Genomic DNA, 21,343 nt, shown 5'->3' on the forward strand with positions numbered 1-21,343 from the left:
ATATGTATCAAACAATACAAAATTTTTTATTTGTTTTATCAACTCTTCTTCTGACGATGCTGTCTGTGTTGAGCGCTCAGTGGATCTGCGTTCGACTACTCCGCCTAGGCTGCACTGTCGAGCGCAGATCCACTGAGCGCAGCGCAAGCTAGCAAGACAGAAGTAGGGTTGCCAACCGTCCCTTAAAAAACGGAATCGTCCCGTATTTCGAAACAAAAGTACACGTCCCGTATTGAGCTAATAAGGGACGCACTTTGTCCCGTAATACAGTGAGAATCAAAAGTAGTCTATAAATGTTTATGGAATTAACGCTTTGTTTGAAAACACAATTCCCAGCCCCTCTCCTGCTTTGTGACCAATGAGCTGACAGCACACTTATGACAATTCGAGTATGACAATTCAGATTACCGCTCATCTCATTGGTCGAGGAAAGGTCGCTTGCGGAGAAAATACCGGAAGACAACAGATGACCACAACAACAAGCATGGCCAACAGGGAAACAAACACCGACACTGCGGTGCAAGTCTCGGACGACAGTACACCTAAAGCTGGGCAGACACTGTGCGATTTTTTCAGTCACGTTATTCAGCTCCTGCTCAAACTGCACGATTGACTCGCAGGGGTTAGAAGTTGGTAGGTCACGATGCAGGGTCTCACACTATACGGCCCGATGCTCTGATGCGACCTGAGTGCTCACACTGTGCCTCCATAAAATGAAGGTTATAACAGAAAATCTGTCGCTCGCTCTCTCTCTGTCTTTCACTCACACAGACACACCACCACCATCAACTTTGCTAAATTGCTAATGAAAAACATTGATCAGGCAGCTGTGATTAAGCAGCAATGTAAATCCAACTATTTTCACGGTTGTTGTGGTCGTGATAATTTTGTGATGCCACATGGAAAAGGCTCGGATGAGCTTTCCAAAGTTCTACAAGTTGTGCCTCCATCGCTTGTGTCCAGATCACACGCTGCACAGCCGTGCTGCTCCGTCTTTTTCACCGACGTTTACGTGTTTGTGCGTGAGCAGTGTGAGCGGCTGTGGTGATACCCTCACGAGCGATTGATGATCGGGAGCTGGTCGTGAGGTGTTAATAAGCTGAATAAACGTCAAGCAGACAACTGATTATCAGAAGTGTGAGATGCTGGAGAATATACTCCGGTGTCCCGTTATATTTTAGATAGCAAGGAGTTTATTAAACTTCACCGAAACAATCTGCAAATTTCATTAAAATTTAATAAACTATCATCTTGTCTTTATTTTTAGTTAGCGCATACCTTAAACACTTCAAGCTGTAAGCTAATGATAGTTATATAAGAGCAGATGCATGCTGGTGCAATAAGCTGTACGTTTTATGTACAATGGATGCATGATCTGATTAGTCGACTAATCGCAAAAATAATCGGTGACTAGTCGACTATCAAAATAATCGTTTGTGGCAGCCCTACCCTGATGGTAAGCGTGTCATGGAAAAAAGTAAAACAGTATGTTGGATGTGCCACGCAATGCTCAATTGGTGGGAACTAGTGCGTTAGCGCAGTTAGCTTATTAACACCCCCATGCACGGGGCGATCCGCGGTAACTCGTTAACGGAGCTTTGCCACATTATGACGTTAATGTCATTTTAACGAGATTAACGCTGACAGCACTAGTGGGAACACAACGAATATGACTGCACATTTACGCCGACATCATCCTAGTGCAAAGACAAGTGGAAGCAGACAAAAACAACAAGCACGCATGCTACAAACTTTAGCCGAGTCATTTAGACAGCCGTTAGCACATGATTCTCCTTATGGGGACCTGATATGTTTAATATGCTGCTGAGAATATAGCCCAGAAGAAGCGTATAGTATAGCTTTTATTTTGGAAAGAGCCATTTCTCTGTAATAAACTCTCTTTTCCAAAGATGAGTGATTTCTCGATCAGATAGATTTTTTTTTATTACTTTGTTGTTTCAGCAACATTAAATTTAAAAACTGTACTTTTGAGTTAAAATATATATCTAAAATTTTATTTTATAATTCTCCAAACTGATTGTACAACAGTTTTATTCAAAACCAGAAAGCATCAATGAAGCTGAAGAACCACATCTGGTGTGCATTTCTTTGGTTTTATTTAGCTTCAGATTGGATAGTTTCTTCTTAAGCTGTTTATTTGGTGGCAGTAACCTTTTAGATATATGGCTATGAATCAGTATAAAAAAGTGACATAGCCACTGTGATATTTGGCTAAGGGAGTCCCATAATTAAACCTCAAACGAGCTAGCGAACACATAAAGCCATCAGGAAACAAAGTTTACAGAACAAATTAGCCAAGGGCCATTTTTTCTTAGATTTCTATCCAACTGTTGGTCTGATTCAAGGCTGAGGAGATGCCCCATGCCGGCTATTACAAAGAATACAGGTTTAAGGCAGTTCCACATTGGTTTCACCTTTCAGCCCTATAAGCTGCGTCCATGTTTTATATACAGAATATGCTTGCTTATGTAACTCAACACCACTGTGAATCTCAACTGAGCCGTGTTACTTGTGTCCTTGTAGCTACTAAATATCGTCCTCTGATCCACCCAGAAAGCAAAACACCCATCTAGTGGATTCTTTGAGGATTCATTTTTGCAGAGGGCAAATTTAATCTCTACACCAAAAGTCTCACATTTTTCACCCTGCTATAAAAGGTGGTAACGCACAAATGGATTGTTTGAATCATGCAAACGGGTGTGTTTATTCTGAACTAAGGTTTATTTGATGATTGGCTTAGGCAGTCGTCCTCAAGAGACTGAGCTGGAAAACAAAGAGTTGCCATGGTAACAGTCAAGGGTGAAGGAGGAGGGTGTGTCTCTGGTGTTGTGCTTGAAGTGGCAAAATGGACATTGGCAGGCAGGATGGCGGGGGAGCGAGCAATGCGTTCTGTGGTCCTGTGCCATTCCTGCTGCTCACCAAGCCTCTCTTTTTTCCTTCCTGTCTTCCACATATTCTCTCTTGTTGTCATCCTGAAGTGAGTGGGAGACCATGAGGAGAACAAATGTTGAATCTTAATGAGACAGCTCAGAAGAAACTAATTTTCTCCCTCTGTCTCTCTCTGATAGTATTTCTTTATTTACAAGCCGCATAACTCAGCACAGTGATGTTATTACACAATTTATCAGCATGTGTGTAATGGTGTAGAAGCGCTGTAAGGTCAGGTTAATGCCACACCGTTAAATGTTTACAAGATCATGTGATTGGCGCTGGCCCTAATAAAGATGAAGGATGAATGGCAGCCCTGCTTATTTCATGGACCACTGGGTATTTACATGCTTGGTGAATCCCCATCATGCTTGAATTACACTCCTTGGTTCATCAAAATGTGTCCAACAATTTAACACAGCTGGTTGTCTGAAGAAGAATAGCACATTAGCAAGTAGGTACACTGATTAAAGTTTATCCTGGGCTTTATCTGTCTGAACTGTGTCCAAACAAAAGAGTTAATAATGCTGAGATGCAGCAAAATGGAATTTTTATAACAAGCCACGTGAAAAAAAAAACAGCATTATTATCAATAAAAATTCTTTTTATTTTAAAAAAAAAAATCACATTTACCTGTTTGTTGTAGTTTTCATTTTCCTTTTTTGTTATCACCTATTTAGAGCTAAATAGAAAACAGTTACATTTACAGGATGATTTGACAGTTGTTTGTGCTATAAACAGTTTGATTTTAAGCCATAAAACTGCCATTCATTGGATGTGTTCACTTTTTTGGATGATTCTCTATAAATCCTAGAGGTCGTTTAGTTAGAAAATCTCAGTAGGTCAGCCTGTCTAGCCCCAGTAACTATGCCACAGTTAACAGTCAGTTAAATAACCTTTCTTCTCCATTCTGATGCTCGGTTTAAACTTCAGATGGTCATTTTGACCATATCGACATGCATAAATTCATTTGCGTTGCTGCCTGTTCATTGGCTGGTTAGATAATTTTGATAACAAGGTGTTCAACAGGTGTATATAATAAAGTGACCCGTGATTGTATGTCACAAACCGAATGATGATTTGTTGATGACCCGTCTTATGTAGCTAGCAAGCAAACACCATGATGAAAGACACCCGAGAAAAAAAAGTGGATAGTCAGAGAGTCGACATGAGAGTTTCAGCTTCGCTGGCTATAATGGATGCTGTGGTTCAGTTGTGATCCAGCGGAAATTTTGGTTTCATGCATGAATATTGTCCAGAATGCATATTTTTGTACAAAAGATCAAAAGAAAGAGCTTCAGGGTAAACAAATCTTTAGTGTTAGGTCAAATCTAAACAGAGCGAGGCACTCAATAGTCAGTGACTTTGAAATGTCAGTGATCTAGCTAATGCTAATTGTGTTTACTTGTTTAACTGCATGTCAACAGCACTTGACATGCAGTGGCTTGTTGTTGGTAGTTTGCCTCAGTTTTTAAATTAGCTTGTAAAATGAGAGACTGCAATGCTCCAGCCTTTCAGTAAGCTAATTTCTCCACTCCCACTGCTCCACTTTTACTCCATCGAGGTCAGAAAAAGTACCCATTTGCTCTTAAATGATGATACTTGTGATAAATAAGCAGCTGATCGGCAGCAAACATGTTAAACAATGACACATTTCAAGTTAATTTCCATCCACTGACAAAAATAATCAAATTTCCTCTCTGTGCTTGTGTGGGCTTTCTCTTGGACCTCCGGTTTTTCACACATTGAAAAACATGCGGTATTAATGCAGCCTATCAGGGACCAGGATGCTCTCACAAAAGAGGCTCTTGATCTTGAGTTTCACTTCCTGATTAAATAAAGCTAGATAAAAATTCAGTGCAAAACATGTTACGATCTAGAAGTGTGTAATGGATTGAATGTGGAAGATTGTCACTTTAATCAAGTTAACCCCCATCAAGAAACTTGGTCTTTTTGCAGGACACAAGAAAAGAGAATAATAAAAAAAGAGAACCTTTAAAATATGAAAAAAGAACAAAACAAGAATCCAAAAGACAACTTAACGACTCACATTGGGAAAAAAAATACAAGAAACAACCAGATCCAAAAACTGATGTCTGGGAAAGAAAAGACTATATAAACAACGGGGTAATAGGAGCAAAGCACATGATCAAAACAAAGGGGAAAAAGGAGGAAGTGAACCTGGAACAAGGTGCAAGAAAAATAAAGATAAAAGTAGTGGAACAGGAAGTGACCAAGGAACAAATATCTACACTGAGGGTAACTAACTAAACAACATGATGGAGACGGGAACACACTAAAGGCACTACCGACAAAACAGGGAGAGGCTACACTGGTTAGGTAAGAAAACAAACATTGAAACATAGTTTTGTAGTTTTACACCTTCATCACACCATTTAGCTGAATGTTTATAAATGAGAATTGCCCAGTAGAAGCAATATCTGTGATAGACGGGTCACCTTTCCAGGGTGTACCCCACTTTCCACCTTAGGACAGCTGAGGTGTGCTCCCACAACGCTGAAAAGCATAAATGGAGAAAAGTGGATGGATGAATGGAACCTCCATTGGTGCAATCTCAGTTAAATAACTCAGTGATCATTACTTTTCTACCACCTAATCATTCCTATCCTAATAGCATCAGTGGAGATTAATTTCTGTCTTATAGCATTTAAAGATGATTTGAATAGCTGTGTAACAACTCGGTCGATAACCTTCAGTCTTTGTCTTTCTGTCCCTGCCTTATCTGTTTTCTATTTCTTCTTCCACGGTGAAGCCTGGCTGTCTAATTCAGTGGTGTGATCAGAGGTCATAACTTGAAATTCAGAACAGAGAGACATTAGCATTCCCAAATCTCACACTATGACCAAGCCATCTGCTTCCCTTGCCCTCTGTCTGCTCCTCAGCTTTGCACATCCACACATATGCACACAGTTTAAGACATACATGTACAAGGGGAGTGTCCCAGGATAATTTAAGGCTTTGTCTTACTGTAGCTGAAGTAGTTATTTAAACAGACCTGAATAGGTCTGTCTGTGAAGACAAGTGGCCCTAAGTGCAGCAGAGAACAAACAAATGGGATACTGCAGGCAGGTCGACTCATATGCTGCTGTTACTGCTGCTTGTGTGTGCGTATATGTGTGTGTCGAGCCTCTTTTAGTGCTGAAGGTTGCAGCTTGAGTCAGTGCCTGTATTTCAAACGTTTGTGTGGGAGACAGATACTTGGTGAGCGTGCAGGTGTGGATAAATAAGTGTACAGTGATGGAGCCAGCTGGATTTTGATTTCTTTGTGCACCAGGCACTCATTTGTTTTCTTATCCACTGCATTTCTATTCAGATATTCTATTCCCGTGGGGCTGGAACATTTCCCTGCATGCATTAAGTAAAAGACACAGAAAACAGCTTGTCCAGGAGAGACTAATATAGTTAAAGTCTTTCAAGTTCAAATAGGCGGACATGTGCAATTTAGAGGTCAGACACAGTCACAGCGTTTCTCTGAAGGGCTAACACAAAGCACCGTGCAATCATGCATACAAGCTGTGTAGCAGCAACTTCTTTGCAGCTCGTCGAAGTAGAAAATGAAGAAGAAGACCAAAGAGAGAATTAATTCACAGTGAGTCAATCCAAAACATTTTCAGCTCTTATGAAAAAAGGCTGACTGCATTCCTGTACATTGCCCCAAACTTAACAGCTAACTTTGAGCTACACTTCCCATTTAAAGTTTCACAAACTGCAAAGACTACCCCTGAGGGCGAGCTGACAGAGTATAATCGCATACATTCAGCGCTTGCAGAAAAGTATTAGTCACTAGTCTGAATTTACCTCCTGAAAGTATCGCTGCAGAGAAGTAAAGAAGATAAACTCCTTCGTGATTTTCATGCCACTTTGAATGTAGGTAATCTCATCTCGAGAATGTGTCTGAAAAATAATAGCAACTGGCGCTTGTCTTATTATGACTGTCAAAGAGGAATGGAGAAAGTCGAGATGAAAAACACTGAAAAAACCTGCACTGAACGGACGTCACTGATACAATGAGACGGTGAGACAGGACCCCGCCCCCTCATTACTGAGTGCTTCCTTTGGCAGTTCAGCATCAGCAGCCGCTGTCTTGAGCTGACAAGAGCTACCTGCGTGCCCACACATAGCCTGATAACATCTGACTACCAACTCCTGGCCTAGAGCATGAGAGCCCGATATTTTCAAAACTTGATAATGACGCTAAACTTGATAGAGGTAACTACACACACTCAAGGGGAAAACACAAAATGCAGCATGCAGCTGACAATGTTCCTTTATCTGGTTAAAAATGTTTGATATTTTACTCTGTTGGAGGATTGTTTTAACAGCTTATGTCTCGTTAGCTGTTTGACAGCTGCTGTTTCCAATTAAGGCATTTCAGTCATAATAATGCTAGTTATAGCTTTCTGAGTTTTTCTCATTTCACTCTAATACAAGCTGCTGTAGCTCAGTTCACAGAATTTTGATGGCCTACATTTGGATATTTGGCTTATCACTGACAAAATGCTTGCATCACACGTAGGCATATTGAATTTCAGGATCCCACACTGTTCCCATTCTTCCTGCTGATGCCTCATGTCTTATAGCCGGAGTCTGCTTCTGTTTCCTGCAGAGCTTGGTTTTTTTGGTTGGCAGCATAATGAAACATAGCTGCTGTTTTTCTTGTTAGGAGTGCACCACATTTCAGTACAGAAATTACTGTTGTGTTAGTGTCTTGGGCCGAGAGAATGTTCTGGGTGCAAACCTTTTGGTGAGCTGGAGCGTTTCTATGTATGTTTGCATTTTTTTAAAACTCCAAAGGTTTTCTCACACAGTTTAAAGACATGTAGCTTAGTTTTATGTGATTGGCCGTAGGTGTGTATATGAGACTGTTTGGTGTCTGTGTTAGTCCCAGGCTGTACCCTGCCTCTCTCCCACTCACAGCTGGTATAGACTCCAGGTCTCCTGCGACCCTAAATTGGAAAAGCTCTTAAGATAATAGATGGATGGATGTTTGTGCTTATAAAAGTGGGAAATGTGGGTGGATTAGTAGATAACCAAAACATAAACAAACCAAAAGAAAAAAGTAAGCGCCAACTGACTTTTTACCCGTGTAAAAGCACAGATGGATTGTGTGCCGTGATTTATTCTAAAATTACAAAACAGGTGAGACACATCCCTTGTGAGTGTTGTTATTATGGCATTATCATTCAAGTACAAATTCATGCAAAGTGAATAAACACAGTCAAATCCCAAATACATGCCACACAAAGCTGATTTGGGAAAAGCCACCTGGCTAGGGACTTACCGGATTTCCAGAATTACATGGCAATTGTATTGGCGCTGGGGTGTAAATAATCAAAAAATGTGATGTGAACAGTCAGGCAACGCCACATGAGGAACAGGTGACTTTTTTTTTGTGAATCTAGGAAGCCAAGAGGAGGTCAGAGGGTATCAGCCCCCAGGGGATGCAGTTACCCATAGTTACCGATCCTTCCCCCCAGCTCTGGGGATTTGTATGAGGCGTGGCTGAGCTCCAACAGGATGATGCTGGGTTACAATGTGAAGAAAGAGGGAGGGTGGAGTCACAGAGGTGCATGCTGTGGAGCAGCTGGTGGGGGATGGGAGGAGCGAGGAGCAGAGGCGGAGGGAGGACTGTTGTTACAACAGATCGTAGTGCTATTGTACAGCAGACACCAACCTCAGGATACCAGGTAAGAGATATGAACAATACATGGTTTAGAATACGTTGAACAGGTGAAGGTTTTAATAGAAATCACTGCCAATAGAACAGAAGGAAAATCTTTTGACGTGTCATGTCATGTACAGTGACGCCTCATTAGGTGATAGTGTTGCTGTGTTTCATCAGGTGTGTCCATGTCTCTGCACTTGCAGAAACTCGGTGAGCAGAAACCTTCATGTTAGCGATGTCATTAGAGCCCGGTACATATGTACATATCTCTGTGTGCACATTTAATCTGACTCCCTTGAACAATCTCTCGTGTGTGTTTCTGTGTGCTTTCCCGCCTGTGTTTTGTGCCAGGTTGTGCAGAGCTAATTAACCAGTTTAATCGCTGGTGATGGAAAAATGTTATTATGGCGAGTGAGAATGAGGGAAAGTCGTAGCAACAGCCCTCTGAGGGAAGTTGTTTATGGCAGCTGGATGGCACAATAGAGTAAGGGTGGTGGCAAAATGGATGGCAGTGCACAAAGGATGCATCTAACAGAAAAGTACACAGAGCTGAACTTTTTCAGTTGGATGTTGGGATTCAGTGCAGCAAATATATCTTCATAGGGCCCTTGTGATTTGTTTGTGCATTTATATCATACTATGTTCTTGTTTTGGAGCTATGTGTTTGTTCTTCGCTTGTTACAGTTGTGTTTGGTTGTTCTTAGTTCTTAAATATAATCTGTGCAAACTAGCCTCTTTTTCTTTGACTGGATTGTCTGAGACAGTGCATGCATATTTTGGTTATTCAGTCTTTTCATAGTCCTTTTATTCAATCTTTTTGTATTTTAGAGAGTGGCATATGTAATGTTTACAGCAGTGGGTTTTAGTAATGGTGTCTCATTAATAACTATTTTCATAAAAGTGACATCTACTGTTTGATCTTCGCAGCTGAAAGTACAAAAAGTGCCACCAAATACCGGCTTCAAAGAAACCTCCTTACCAAGAACCTTTTTCACAACTTTTGTTAACCATCTATAAATCATGAAGAAGAGGGCTTACATTCTTTGAATACAAAGGCCCTAAAGTGAAAAATACATCATAAACTTGGACCGTTGCTCTAAGACACAGCATGACACTGACACACTAATGCCTTTTTCAGTAATTCCTCTTGATTTCTCATTTTCATTTTCGATTCCAAAGGGAAAAATGGTCATTCATATGCGAGCAAAAATCTTTCATCATTCTTTTAGAGAACAGAGACAATTTGTTGTTTCTCTGTCTGCCCTGCGTAAACAGATCTTGCATAGGAGCAGCTTTTACCGTGTCCCCACATTGAGTATTCCCGGCGAGTAAGCTTCAGAAGGATCAATAAGTGTCTTGATTGACTGATCATCTGCACTGGTATCTGTGCACATGTTCAGCATGTGGAGATGACCTTGATTTAACTATTGATTCTTTGTCTGGCATTGTCCCATTAGGTTTATGTGCAGGCGGTATGCCCAGAAAGGCTCTGTTCTTTGTGTTTATGGTTATAAAACAGCCTGAGCAACATGTCAAAACCACTGTTGTGAATTTGGAGTTTGAAATTTGAAGTAAGCACCAAAGTGTTCTTTAGACTGTACACTGTAAATAAACCATGTCTTATTTAATTACAAGAATATATTGGAGTCCCAGAATGTGTTTGTTTGCACATGGGTCTGTTTGATAAAGGGAATCTGTTTATAGAAATGTGATAACACATTTTATGGATTTGTCCTAAAACCGTATAATTATACCAGCTTTGGCCTTGTAGATGTGAACAATCATGTAATGCATCTGAATTTTAAGACATTCTGAAGTCTTTCTCCTGTTTTTCCTCTGTCACGTAGGGTAAAACCCACAACAATGCATGGCCTGTAAGCCGCCAACCATGGCTCAAAGGAAGAGGCCAGGGACCAGCGGAGGAAATAGTATGGCTGCCCCAGGTCCCGCCTCCTGTCCTACCACTCACGCTACAGAGTCATGTGATCTGAAAGCAGTAGCGGCGCGGCAACGCCCACACCGCTACCCCAAAGAATCACGTGAGCCGAAACCTCTCCCCCACTCCTGCAAGGCACAATATTCTTCTCCCAAGTCTCAAGACATGGGGCGCAGTCATCCAGAAGCGGATGCAGATCAGGAGGAGGAAGTGAAGCGGTACAGCAACCACGAACCAGACGCAGAACTTCAGGATCAGCGTCCAGCAACACCATCCACGCCGGAACATAACCACGACCGAGATGACCCTAACCAGGGGGACTTCCACGGTGGAGCCGACAGCCTGGATGATGATTCCAGCTCTGATTATATAAACAACACCTCAGATGATGATGACTATGATGACGGTAAATGTGTACATGGTCAACTTTTCTGTTTTACCTTTTATTTTTTATAATATTTTTATAATATTTTAATATCTATTATTATTAATTCTGCTAATTGGCACAATATTTGCAGTACTGATTTTTGTATTGGTTCTACAAATCAAAGGAAAACCCATAAATAACATTTTGTAGCTACCAGAGTTTGTCCTTTAATTAGAAATTGAGCCTGCTCATGCTTAGTAACTGTTTGCGATTTAGACATCAGTAAGCTAAAGTATGCATACAACTTATAGACTTATAGTGATAATTATATTAGTGAAGAAGCTCCAAATATAAGGACCACAACTTAATGTGATTATAAAACTTCTTCAGGGTTGGCAGAGGAGGATGAAGGTGTTACTTACTACATCCGCTACTGCCCAGAGGATGACAGCTACCTGGAGGGCATGGACTGCAACAACCAGGGAGACTGCAACCACAGCCACAGCCGGGGGGACTGCACCAGCACCATGCAGCTCGGCGGGTCCCACACTGATGAATGCCAGGAAGCTGTGGAGGGCTGGACCGAAGAGGGGGAGGGGCAAGCGAGAGACGAAGAATGGGTGGAAGATGAGGAGGGGGAAGGGGCAGCGAGGGAAGAGTGGAGAGAAGAGGAGGAAGAGGTGAGGGAAGAGTGGAGAGAAGAGGAGGAAGAGGTGAGGGAAGAGTGGAGAGAAGAGGAGGAAGAGGTGAGGAAAGAGTGGAGACAGGGAGATGAGGAGCCGCGAGAGGAGTGGAGGGAGGAGTGCCAGGCCAGGCAGGAGCAGTGGGCGGGTCGTGAGAGGCACCGAGTGGAGGAGTGGGGTGAGGGAGAGGGAGAGGTCCGCTGTGAGGTGGTGGAGCAAGATCCCGATGAGCAGATATACAACGGACGACCGGAGCCCATCCTGGACCATCACCACCACCATCATCACCACCACCAGCCTGCCACGCAGGATGCCGCACACACCCGAAGGGCTGACAGAGAAGAAGAGGAGGCGGAGAGCGAGGACTACTGCCCTAACGAGGATGAAGAAGAGGAAGGCGAGGAGGAGGAGAGAAATGGACGGGCCTACACTGGAGACTACTACGCCCCTGAAGACAATGGGAACTCGGTGCGAGTCTCTCCCTACCGAAGCCGTAAAGTGCTGGTGGTTGAGGGGGAAACAGGGGAGGAAGCTGAGGAGGACATTGATCAAATTGTTGCTGAGATTAAGATGAGTATGAGCATGGGGAGTCTCAGCAGTGGCACAGACCAAAGCCCGGAAGAGCTGGCACAGGACCCCGCACCAAGTGACTACCCTCACTCCAAGCCCGACGCAGCACCTTACCCTCCACCTCACCACCGACACGACAGTAGGCCCAAGTCCCTCAACCTCCCCTCCATGCACCACAACAACCCTGATCTCCAGCGGGGCCACAAGACGCATCCACGCTCACCTGATGACAGGCAGAGATGGCCCCAAGAGCAGGTGAGCTGAAGAGTATTGCTGTTGTGTTATATTTATATTTAATCCCTGAACCGAATGAGTTCAGGGCCTCATCTTCAAAGTAATTTATTGCACAGAACAACAGAAAAACTAAAGAGATGAGCCACACATTATCAGGCTACACTGATTTAATTATATAGCCCGAAGTAACTGTGTTTACATGGTTTCATTCCCTTGTTCAAGAAGAAGGCTTAGTTTGTTTTTACATAAATACACTTACACTAGAACTAGGGGAAGTCCACAGTCTATATAAATGTACCCCCTTAGGGTTAATTATTGGACCTCAAGGTAACTGTGTGTACCTTCTTAATGGCCAAAAAGGTGTGTACATGTTCCCAAGCAGTAAAAAAAGACCATATTTGTACCCGTTTCTCTAAGTTTTTTTAAGGTGCAACCCCAGGAGATTTGCCTTTGTTGGGCCAAACGCAAAAAGAAATTGGGCAAAATACAAATTTTACTCTTTGGTTTTAAGCTTTTATTGTTTCTTTGTTGATCTAACTTACATGAAAACACATTATTTTATGAGGAAAAATTGAATAATAATCATGCCGACACCCCAGGGTTAATAAACTTGAGCCAAAGCCTCCTCATGACGATTATGCCGACAAATTTGACTTATTTCCTGTATGTTTTTCTTTTATTTTAATGAGTTCTATAAGGAAAAATATTGTTCCAGTGAGTTGTTGCATTTTCATTTTCATTCTCAGTTACTAAAATGTTTTGTATTACTCATACCTTTAGGTTTTAGTTTCCTTTTAGATGCCATAATACATGATAAGCTTGGCAATGCCCCAGTAACAAACCAATGTACCAGTAAAGCAACAACAAGATACTTTATTTTTATAAGCATGTATATATTAAAAAATATCAGTGTTTAAATTCCTTTACTTTCTTAATTTGGTCTTTTTCATGATCTGTTCTTATGGGCATTAGAAGAAGACATCACAGGGTATTTTCATTTCATGTTTATAGAGTTTGGAAAAAAGCATGAAGGTGCATTACTTCTTGGTCCAGAGGTACGTGTATAAATTGCCCTCCAAGTATAAATAAGCAAAAAAGAATAAATACCGATAAAGAAAATCACATGAATGACAAAAGGTTACATTTCAACCTAATTCAGAACCTGTTTAACCTGTTTCATTTTACGACTAGTTAAACTGTCTGCTGTACGCTGTTCACTGAAGTCAAGGCTATAAGAGAAAAACAGAACATGAGAGGACATGAATGTAAGCCCCTGCACAGTATATTCTGGCCATATACAACAGACCCTTGCCACTGGATGTGATTTAAAGAGATTTGTGGTGATAAGAAGGAGATGAGTTACAGGTGACATGTTTGTCATTACCACCTAGAGAATAACAGGAGTGTCACCCCTCCCCCGCGTTACCTTGAGATGTCCCCCTCCTCATCTCTCTGCTTCTCACGGATCTTGATTAATGCACACATGCTGTACATGCGCGCTGATAGATTCGAACACACGCAGAGCCCCTCCACCCTCTAAAAGTCAGATGGTAAAAGGAGAACAGAGATAGTCTCCTGTGGGCAGCATGCTGATACCCACCTGCTCCACGGTGTGCACGAGCGCTGGTACATTCACTGTATATATGTAGCTCATTTGTAGCACAGAAGTGGGTCAGGCAGTATAGTGGCTTGATGAAATTGAAACACACACACACACACACACACACACAAAAACAGTTAAGTGCAGATGGAGATGACTCCCAGGCTCACTGAGATAATTCGGTCATTTTGTTCTCTCTTATTCAAAGAAATGTTCTCTGTGCACCACTTCAGAATGACCCTAGACTAGACCGGGACAACAGTGAATTTAAAAAAAGATGTGTTTTGCACAATGTGGAGCCAAAAGATCATGTTAACTGAAGAGTTACAAGACTGTTCAGGGAGGTCATCTACACACAAATACAAGTATACACAAAAAGATGCTGTGCTGATGTGCTTTCAGCTTTGACATTTTGCAAACAGAATTTCTCACAATAACCTTTCTCAGTTACTTTTCTTTTTACTTGTTTAAAGTTTATTCTGGGCTCTTTTTCCTACCGTAAAGCAATCCAGTTGGGTTTTTTTAGAGCTTGGTGTTTGGTTCACTAAAAGAAGCCATTTTCACATTAATAACGGTGTGATTTTAGCAGAGTTTATTTAGGTGGATCCAAAGCTTTTCTTAAAAAGGCCAGTGTTTAAAGACTATGCTTGTACACAAGTAGTATTGCAATTACCTATATTTTTATGTGTTCTCTCATTTTCAGTCATAAATACAAAGCCAACCTAAAACAGTCAAAACGCTTTGTAAGTAAATAAAAATAAAACATAAGAAAATAATTACAAAATCTCATAAGTCTAGATTTTATTCACAATACAACACAGAAAAAAATGTCAAATGTTTAAACTCTGACATTTTAATATTTCAGCAAAAATATTAGCTCATTTTTAATTTGATGTCAACAACACATCTAAAAAGGTTTGGACATGGCCACGTTTCCATCTGTGTAGGTGACCAGTGTCTGGATTTTTGGGAGAGGAATGTTGTCCCATTTTTGTCTGATATAGGATTCTAGTTGTTCAACAGTCCTGGCTCTTCTTTGTAGTATTTTTCATTTCATTATGCTTCAAATGTTTCAGTTGATGAAACGTCTGGAGTGAAAGCAGGCCATTTCATTCTGGACTCTTCTACTACAAAGCCTTGCTGTTCTTATAGCGGGAGTACATGTTTTGCATTGTCTTGATAAAACATTTAAGGGTTTTCCTGGAAAAAAACACCATGTTGCTCTAAAACCGAGCGCTGATAACAAGCCTGATGGAGCCTCTCCTCTTCGCTCTGCAGGACTTGGAGTCCATGTATTGTAAATGAATTTCAAATTTGGATTCAGCGGACTACAAAACAGTTTTCCACTTTGCCTCAGTCCATTTTAAATGGGCCTTGGCCCAGAAGATGGTGATATTTCTGGATCATATTCACAGATGGCTTCTTCTTTGCATCATAGAGCTTTAACCTCCATTTGTGGATGGCACATTGAACTGTGTTAACAGACAGAGATTTATGGAAGTCTTCCTGGGCCCATGCAGTGTTTTCCATGACAGAATCAGGCCTGTTTTTAATGCAGTGCTGCCTGAGTTTGATTTTTTTTAGCCTTTTGTTTCCCAATCCCAAGTTTTTTGATAGCTGTTGCTGTCAGCAAGTTCATGAAATAGTGAAATGTCTCACAAGTTTTTTTTGGTGGTTCTGTGGCAAATTCTCGTATCTCAAATCCAGGGTGTTAAATATTGAGATCCCAGTTTTTTCTGCTGTTGTCTCTTTATAATGTCAGATATAGCAGATATCCTCAATATGGTAATAAGACAAATGCCCCTGTCTGAGCACAGAAAATGCAACTAATGTGCAAACCTTCTGTGTGGCAGCCAATCAGAAGATCTGCATGGAGCAATATTAGATAAATAAATCAGAACTAGAACTAATCTAGTAACAAAAATATGGAGCTGGACATCACAGAGAGACTACTTGAAATGCTTTTTACAATTTATTTTATGTGCGTGCCATTATGTGTTAATCTGATGAGCATTCATCACAGCCTGATAAAGGTAATTATCGCTGAAGACAGCTGAGTGATATGTTGCTTCTAGCTGAAGATACTTTATAGAAAAGTAGCGGATGTCTCCTAATTTTAGTTCAGACTTGAGGGTGATTGGATAAGTGAGTCCTGTCTTGTACATATGCACACATTAGCAGAAGCTGCCAATCATTTGGTGTTTGTCTTGTGAATGCTATTTGCACCGATGATTGAAGCAGTGCTGATTTATTGATGGTTCAGTTGCACATAAAGGCTATTTGTAAAATGTACAGTGGGCTGGATTCACTTGGGATGCTGCTCATAAATGTAGTTTTGTAGACCATCACAGTTTGGCATTCCATCCCTCCCAACAACAACATGAATCTCATCAATTTAATGGTTGTTTGCACAACTGAGTTGGGCGGCACAGTGAATACTGATTAGAACTTTATGTCTGCTTTTCTGTTCGCAAAGGAGGCTATGCAGCTGCATGACAGCATGGGCTTTTCCTCTGAATTTCACATTTCTTTACTGCTTTGCTGTGGAGGAGGAGTGGGGGGGATTTCTTGGAAGGAGGATTTTATTTGCGCCACTAATACAATTAAATGTTAATGAGCCATTGTGGACAGCAAAATGGGCATCCAGGGGAATGAAAGGGTGTTTTCCATCCTACTAAGTTATGGTTCTGGCTATACTGACTGCTGCACTGGATAATTGAAAGACACATGCTATCATCAATGATGCTCCAGTTTTTGAACATGTCTGAGAACAGAAAAAGACTAATTTTCATTCATAAAGTTTAAATACCTGTGGTCAACCATCCAAAGAAATGGACAGTGCACAAGAGAGATGGAAAAGAGAGAGCAGGCAGGGTGGAGTAGGTGGATTCAAGTTTCAGGGTGATTTGTGATGGAAGGATAGCTGCAAGAGTGAAAGCGAAGGTTTTATCAGATTGTAGTGAGACCTGCTGTGATGTATGGTTTGGAGACATTGGCACTGATAAAGTGATAGGAGGCAGATTTGGAGTGGGCCGAGCTGAATGAAGACCCACAGGACCTAAGGAGAGGATTAGAAATAAGTACATCAGAGGGACAGCTCAGGGTGAGCGGTTTGGAGACAAAGTTAGAGAGGCAAGGCTGAGATGGTTTGGACATGAGCTGAGGAGGGATATTGGATATACTGGACAGTTGAATATGGAGCTGCCAGGCAGGAGAGATAGAGGAAGACCACAGGGAAGACTCGTGGATGTAGTGAAGGAGGGCATGCAGAGGGTTGGTGTGACAGAGGAGGATGCTAAGGCTACGATGAGATGGAGGCAGATGATCCTAAAACGAGTAGCCGAAAGGAGAAGAAGAAGAAGAATACTGAATGTGATGATAGACTCTAAATGATTAATCCATCATTAAAATATGAAATACATTTAAAATATGTATCTGTGTGGCATCTATTGGATGTATTGTGTAATCGACAAAAAAGCAGACTGTTAAAAGACCAAACTGAACTATATTCCAGTGGTTTGAACCGATACTGCTTGTTTTCTTAACCTCTTAAGCCCCAAGCCTAACTGATCTCCTGCCTTTTGCCCCCGCATCAGGGGGCGTTGGGGCTTAATTTCAGTAGAATTTTGTGGTTTAAAACTTCAAACAAGTACACAAAAAGAGACTTGGATACAGCATTTTGACTCACCTTGTTGGTTACAGTGCTGGCTACACATTAAAAACCTCAGTTTCCTGCACATTGTAATTTCATTGCACCTGTTCTTCTGTGTTGGCATGCCAGGTGAGCAATGGCGCAGAGCAACCCAGAAAACAGCAGCGGTCCGACCTCAACGTCCCCCTGGAGAACAACAACGTACCAGAGGTAAGACGTTCTCTGGATATCCTGTCGCAGCGTATCCTTCTTTGTCATTTATCTACCCCGAGGTTGTTTGCACAGGATATATTGTTGTTTATGTGTGCGTGCATCCATATGGTTATGTTTGTGCGTGCATGTGTGTGTGTGACCATTTAAGTAAATGAGTAATTGTGTAATTACAACCTCAGCTCATGTCCTCTGCTTTCGGCATGATAGCATCCTGATAATTGACTAGCATTCTGCTTGTGGTTTTATGAGAGCCATTTCTCATCGAGACGTCTGCGGTGGGAGGATGCCCCCGTTCCACCCTCCCACCACCCTCCCTCCACCCTTACTTCCTTGTCCTTGAGGGGAGTAGAATCTCTGAATATGGAGGGAAGGCTCAGTAGTATCACCAGGATCAGTGTTTGAATCTCATGAATCTCCCTGTGGCCATCTAAAGCTTCCTCGTCCCTCGTGGATACGATATCTCTTTGCAGTCGGGCTTTTCCTGCTTCCATAGTGCTTTTTAGCAAGTCAGGCACGTGGAGATTCTGGAGCTGCAAGGTTTAAATGCTTTTATCTGTGTCAGTGTTCATTTTGACAGCAAATTCTGATTTAGCTTTAGTCATAGTCTTGTGACTAAAATGTCGTGCAGCTGTAGTCATAATTGAGGCATCTAAGTTCTTTTAGTTTCAGTCTAGTTTTATTTGACTAAATGTCATAATTATAATAGACTAAAACTTCAGTTTGCTATGCTATTACTGGTGAGAGTTGCTCCACATGGTTTACTAATCATATTATTTTCCTTGACATCAAACGCAAAGGGTGTCTGTATGTGTGGAGAAGAGGAACTAGTTGTACTGTTCCCCAGCGGCAGATCAAATGTTCACATTTAACCTTACCGTACAAGGATCTTACTTCTGATTGGATCACTTCCCAACTTGTCCCGCCTTCCTGCACAACTTAATTAGTTCTGATTGGATCTCGTCTCTGCAGAACATTTTCATCTCGTTTTTGTTTGTTGATGATTGTGTAAATACATTTCATCATAGTTTTTGTCTATGAAAGGAATAATTCTGTAAATTTGGCGTCACTGGTCTTTCAACTATTGTGAAAGCTTTGTTTTGCTAGTGTGTCTTTCATGATGGCATATTTGAAGTCAAGTTTATTTAAAGAATTTGAAGTTTAGCACGTTTATTTTGAAACAGCAGAGAAGTACAGTATGTAATTCACTGTAAGTCTATTCATAACATTTATCTGCTATTACCTGTTTCTGTCTTCCAGCCTACAAAGAAGGTCGCATCCTTCCCCAGCTTTGTCGATGGTAAGTTCATCTGCACATCTGTTTGGTGGTGAAATTCAAATTTTGGAATAAAAACCAAGTAATCACAATAAGTTACACTACTTCCCTGCCTTTGGGCATGATCTAGGGCTAACAGTATGTTTTAAAAGGCTTTAGTTGCCATCAGATCATGGTGGCACATTGTGCTCCAAAGTGGGTGTCTGAGAGTCCACATCTAGATATCACAGGATATCACAGATGCAGATTAATCACAGCTCCTGTTAGCACTGCACCTCCATTAGCTCACAGCCGGTGGCCATTTCACTGCTGAGGCCTATCCAGCCGTTTATCACTATATCTCCAGTGTTTGGCTTCTTTTTCTTCACGCAGCACACTGACTGCAGTAATTAAAATACCTTCTCCGCTGCACGCTCCACCCTTTCAGTCTAAACATGCTTTGTCTTTCCCTTTGTCTCCCTCTTAATCACCATCCTCTCTGCCTCTCCCTGGCTCAGTCCCAGGACCCTGTGAGCCAGAAGACCTGATTGATGGGATTATCTTTGCTGCTAACTACCTGGGCTCCACTCAGCTGCTGTCTGAGAGGAACCCCTCCAAGAACATCCGAATGATGCAGGCCCAGGAGGCCGTCAGCAGGGTCAAGGTACTCAAAAACACCCACTCGTGCACCGATTCACATACGAAGACACAGTTACCGCTGCATTTCTGAGTCATACAGACAATCACACTTCCTTGTGCTTTCACAATATAGGTGTCACAATATACTGGTGATAGTAAATAATATGAAACAGCAATATCATGTCAGAAACACGGATATGACAACATGGTGATAACAACCCAGTGGCAGCACAGCCATGATTCAGCTCAAGAGTCAAGTTTATTGCAAGTCTCCAATTTAATCTGTGCTCACCTACACAGGTGGAGTCAGGCTGTTGTTGGGTTGTTAAGTGAAGCAGTTGGAGATGAGCAGGCTGGACTTAAATTCTTAATTTAATTACCAATTTGTTGTCTGCCCTTGTTAATGCTTTTCCTTGCTTTCTTAATACTAGCCTCTTAAAATGTGCAACTGTGCCGTGCGCCTTGTGCTCTGCACTTTCCAGCTGCCCCGATTGAGTTACAAGAGTTTGCTGCTCTGTTCTAGCTGTGCAAACTGAGCACTGCACATGTCAGTGACATTTGGTCAGGCTGGTTTAGGCTTGTTATTTGCCTTATTAGAGAAAACAGAATAATCTTTTCAGATGTTCCGAAGACATTTACACAGTTTGTTGCTTCTGTTAGATTACTAATGGCTTTATCCTTTTTTTTCCTTTTTTTTTAAAAAGATTGCAACCCACCTCCTCTCTGCACCCACATGGTTCACATAGCCTCTGTGTCAGATCCACAAAGCACAGCAATAAATAGAGCTAAGTGTGCTAAGGTATGCTGAGGAGAGGACACAGAGGGAGACAGAGTGAACCGATAGCAAGGCTTAAGAGGGCTATATATACACGGAGAATTGACTGAATGATGAGACGTACGTGGAAAACTCTGGGGATAATGCGGACGATCACAAAGGAGTAAAAATGCAGCTGTCAAAGTTAAATAGAAAGTAAAAAAAGACACGAATCATTGTAACAGAAGGCAGAGGAAGGAAATAACAAAGAGCAAATAAGTTCTCACAGAAACCACAGGGACCATTTTCATTTCTTTTTTTCTTTATTTTTTGCAATATTTCCTATGGCTAACATAATTATGTAGGGAAAATCTCACATCGTGACAGCCCTAACAACATTAAAGACTAATTTTGGTTGCAAAGTGTTTTTCCTCTGGTTCCATAATGCTTTGTAGTCCCTAATTGAGTCTGAAGAACTGCGAATATCACAGCCAGCTGGGTCGGTCATGGGTTGTAATTTACAGCTGCCCTGTTGGGTAGTCAGCCACATCATTTGTAACTTCAACAAATATTGATGATGAGAAGTAGCACTAGTAGCAGCAGTGAGGTTGCGGTAGTCCCAAGTCACCAGGAAGTACTGCCGGTGATCCTAAGTATCTGGAAATATGTATTAGTTGAATAAACAGCTCCTCCAGTAGGAAGCTGCTGAGAGGCCGTTCCCTTCGGACGGAGCTTTTTATTCAGTGACGGTTCTCTAATTTCTAACAGATGTGCCATCATTCTGTTGTTGTTTAAGCAGCACCAGAAA

At 41.6% G+C, this 21,343-nt stretch overlaps 1 protein-coding gene across 2 annotated transcripts in view; it reads left to right on the forward strand.

Moving 5' to 3' along the window:
• apba2b (amyloid beta (A4) precursor protein-binding, family A, member 2b) overlaps window positions 1-21,343 on the forward strand; it is a 69,931-nt gene that overhangs the window by 29,251 nt on the left and 19,337 nt on the right. For both annotated transcript variants that reach the window (XM_040012012.1, XM_040012013.1), the window contains exons 3-7: window positions 10,483-10,977; window positions 11,329-12,446; window positions 17,807-17,887; window positions 19,148-19,187; window positions 19,661-19,806. In XM_040012012.1, the coding sequence (XP_039867946.1) occupies window positions 10,503-10,977; window positions 11,329-12,446; window positions 17,807-17,887; window positions 19,148-19,187; window positions 19,661-19,806 (1,860 nt within the window). In that variant the 5' untranslated portion in view covers window positions 10,483-10,502. The remainder of the gene's footprint in view (window positions 1-10,482; window positions 10,978-11,328; window positions 12,447-17,806; window positions 17,888-19,147; window positions 19,188-19,660; window positions 19,807-21,343) is intronic.

The sequence above is a fragment of the Simochromis diagramma genome, unplaced genomic scaffold (assembly GCF_900408965.1).
Source record: "Simochromis diagramma unplaced genomic scaffold, fSimDia1.1 OVJJ01000603.1, whole genome shotgun sequence".
Classification (NCBI taxonomy): domain Eukaryota; kingdom Metazoa; phylum Chordata; class Actinopteri; order Cichliformes; family Cichlidae; genus Simochromis; species Simochromis diagramma.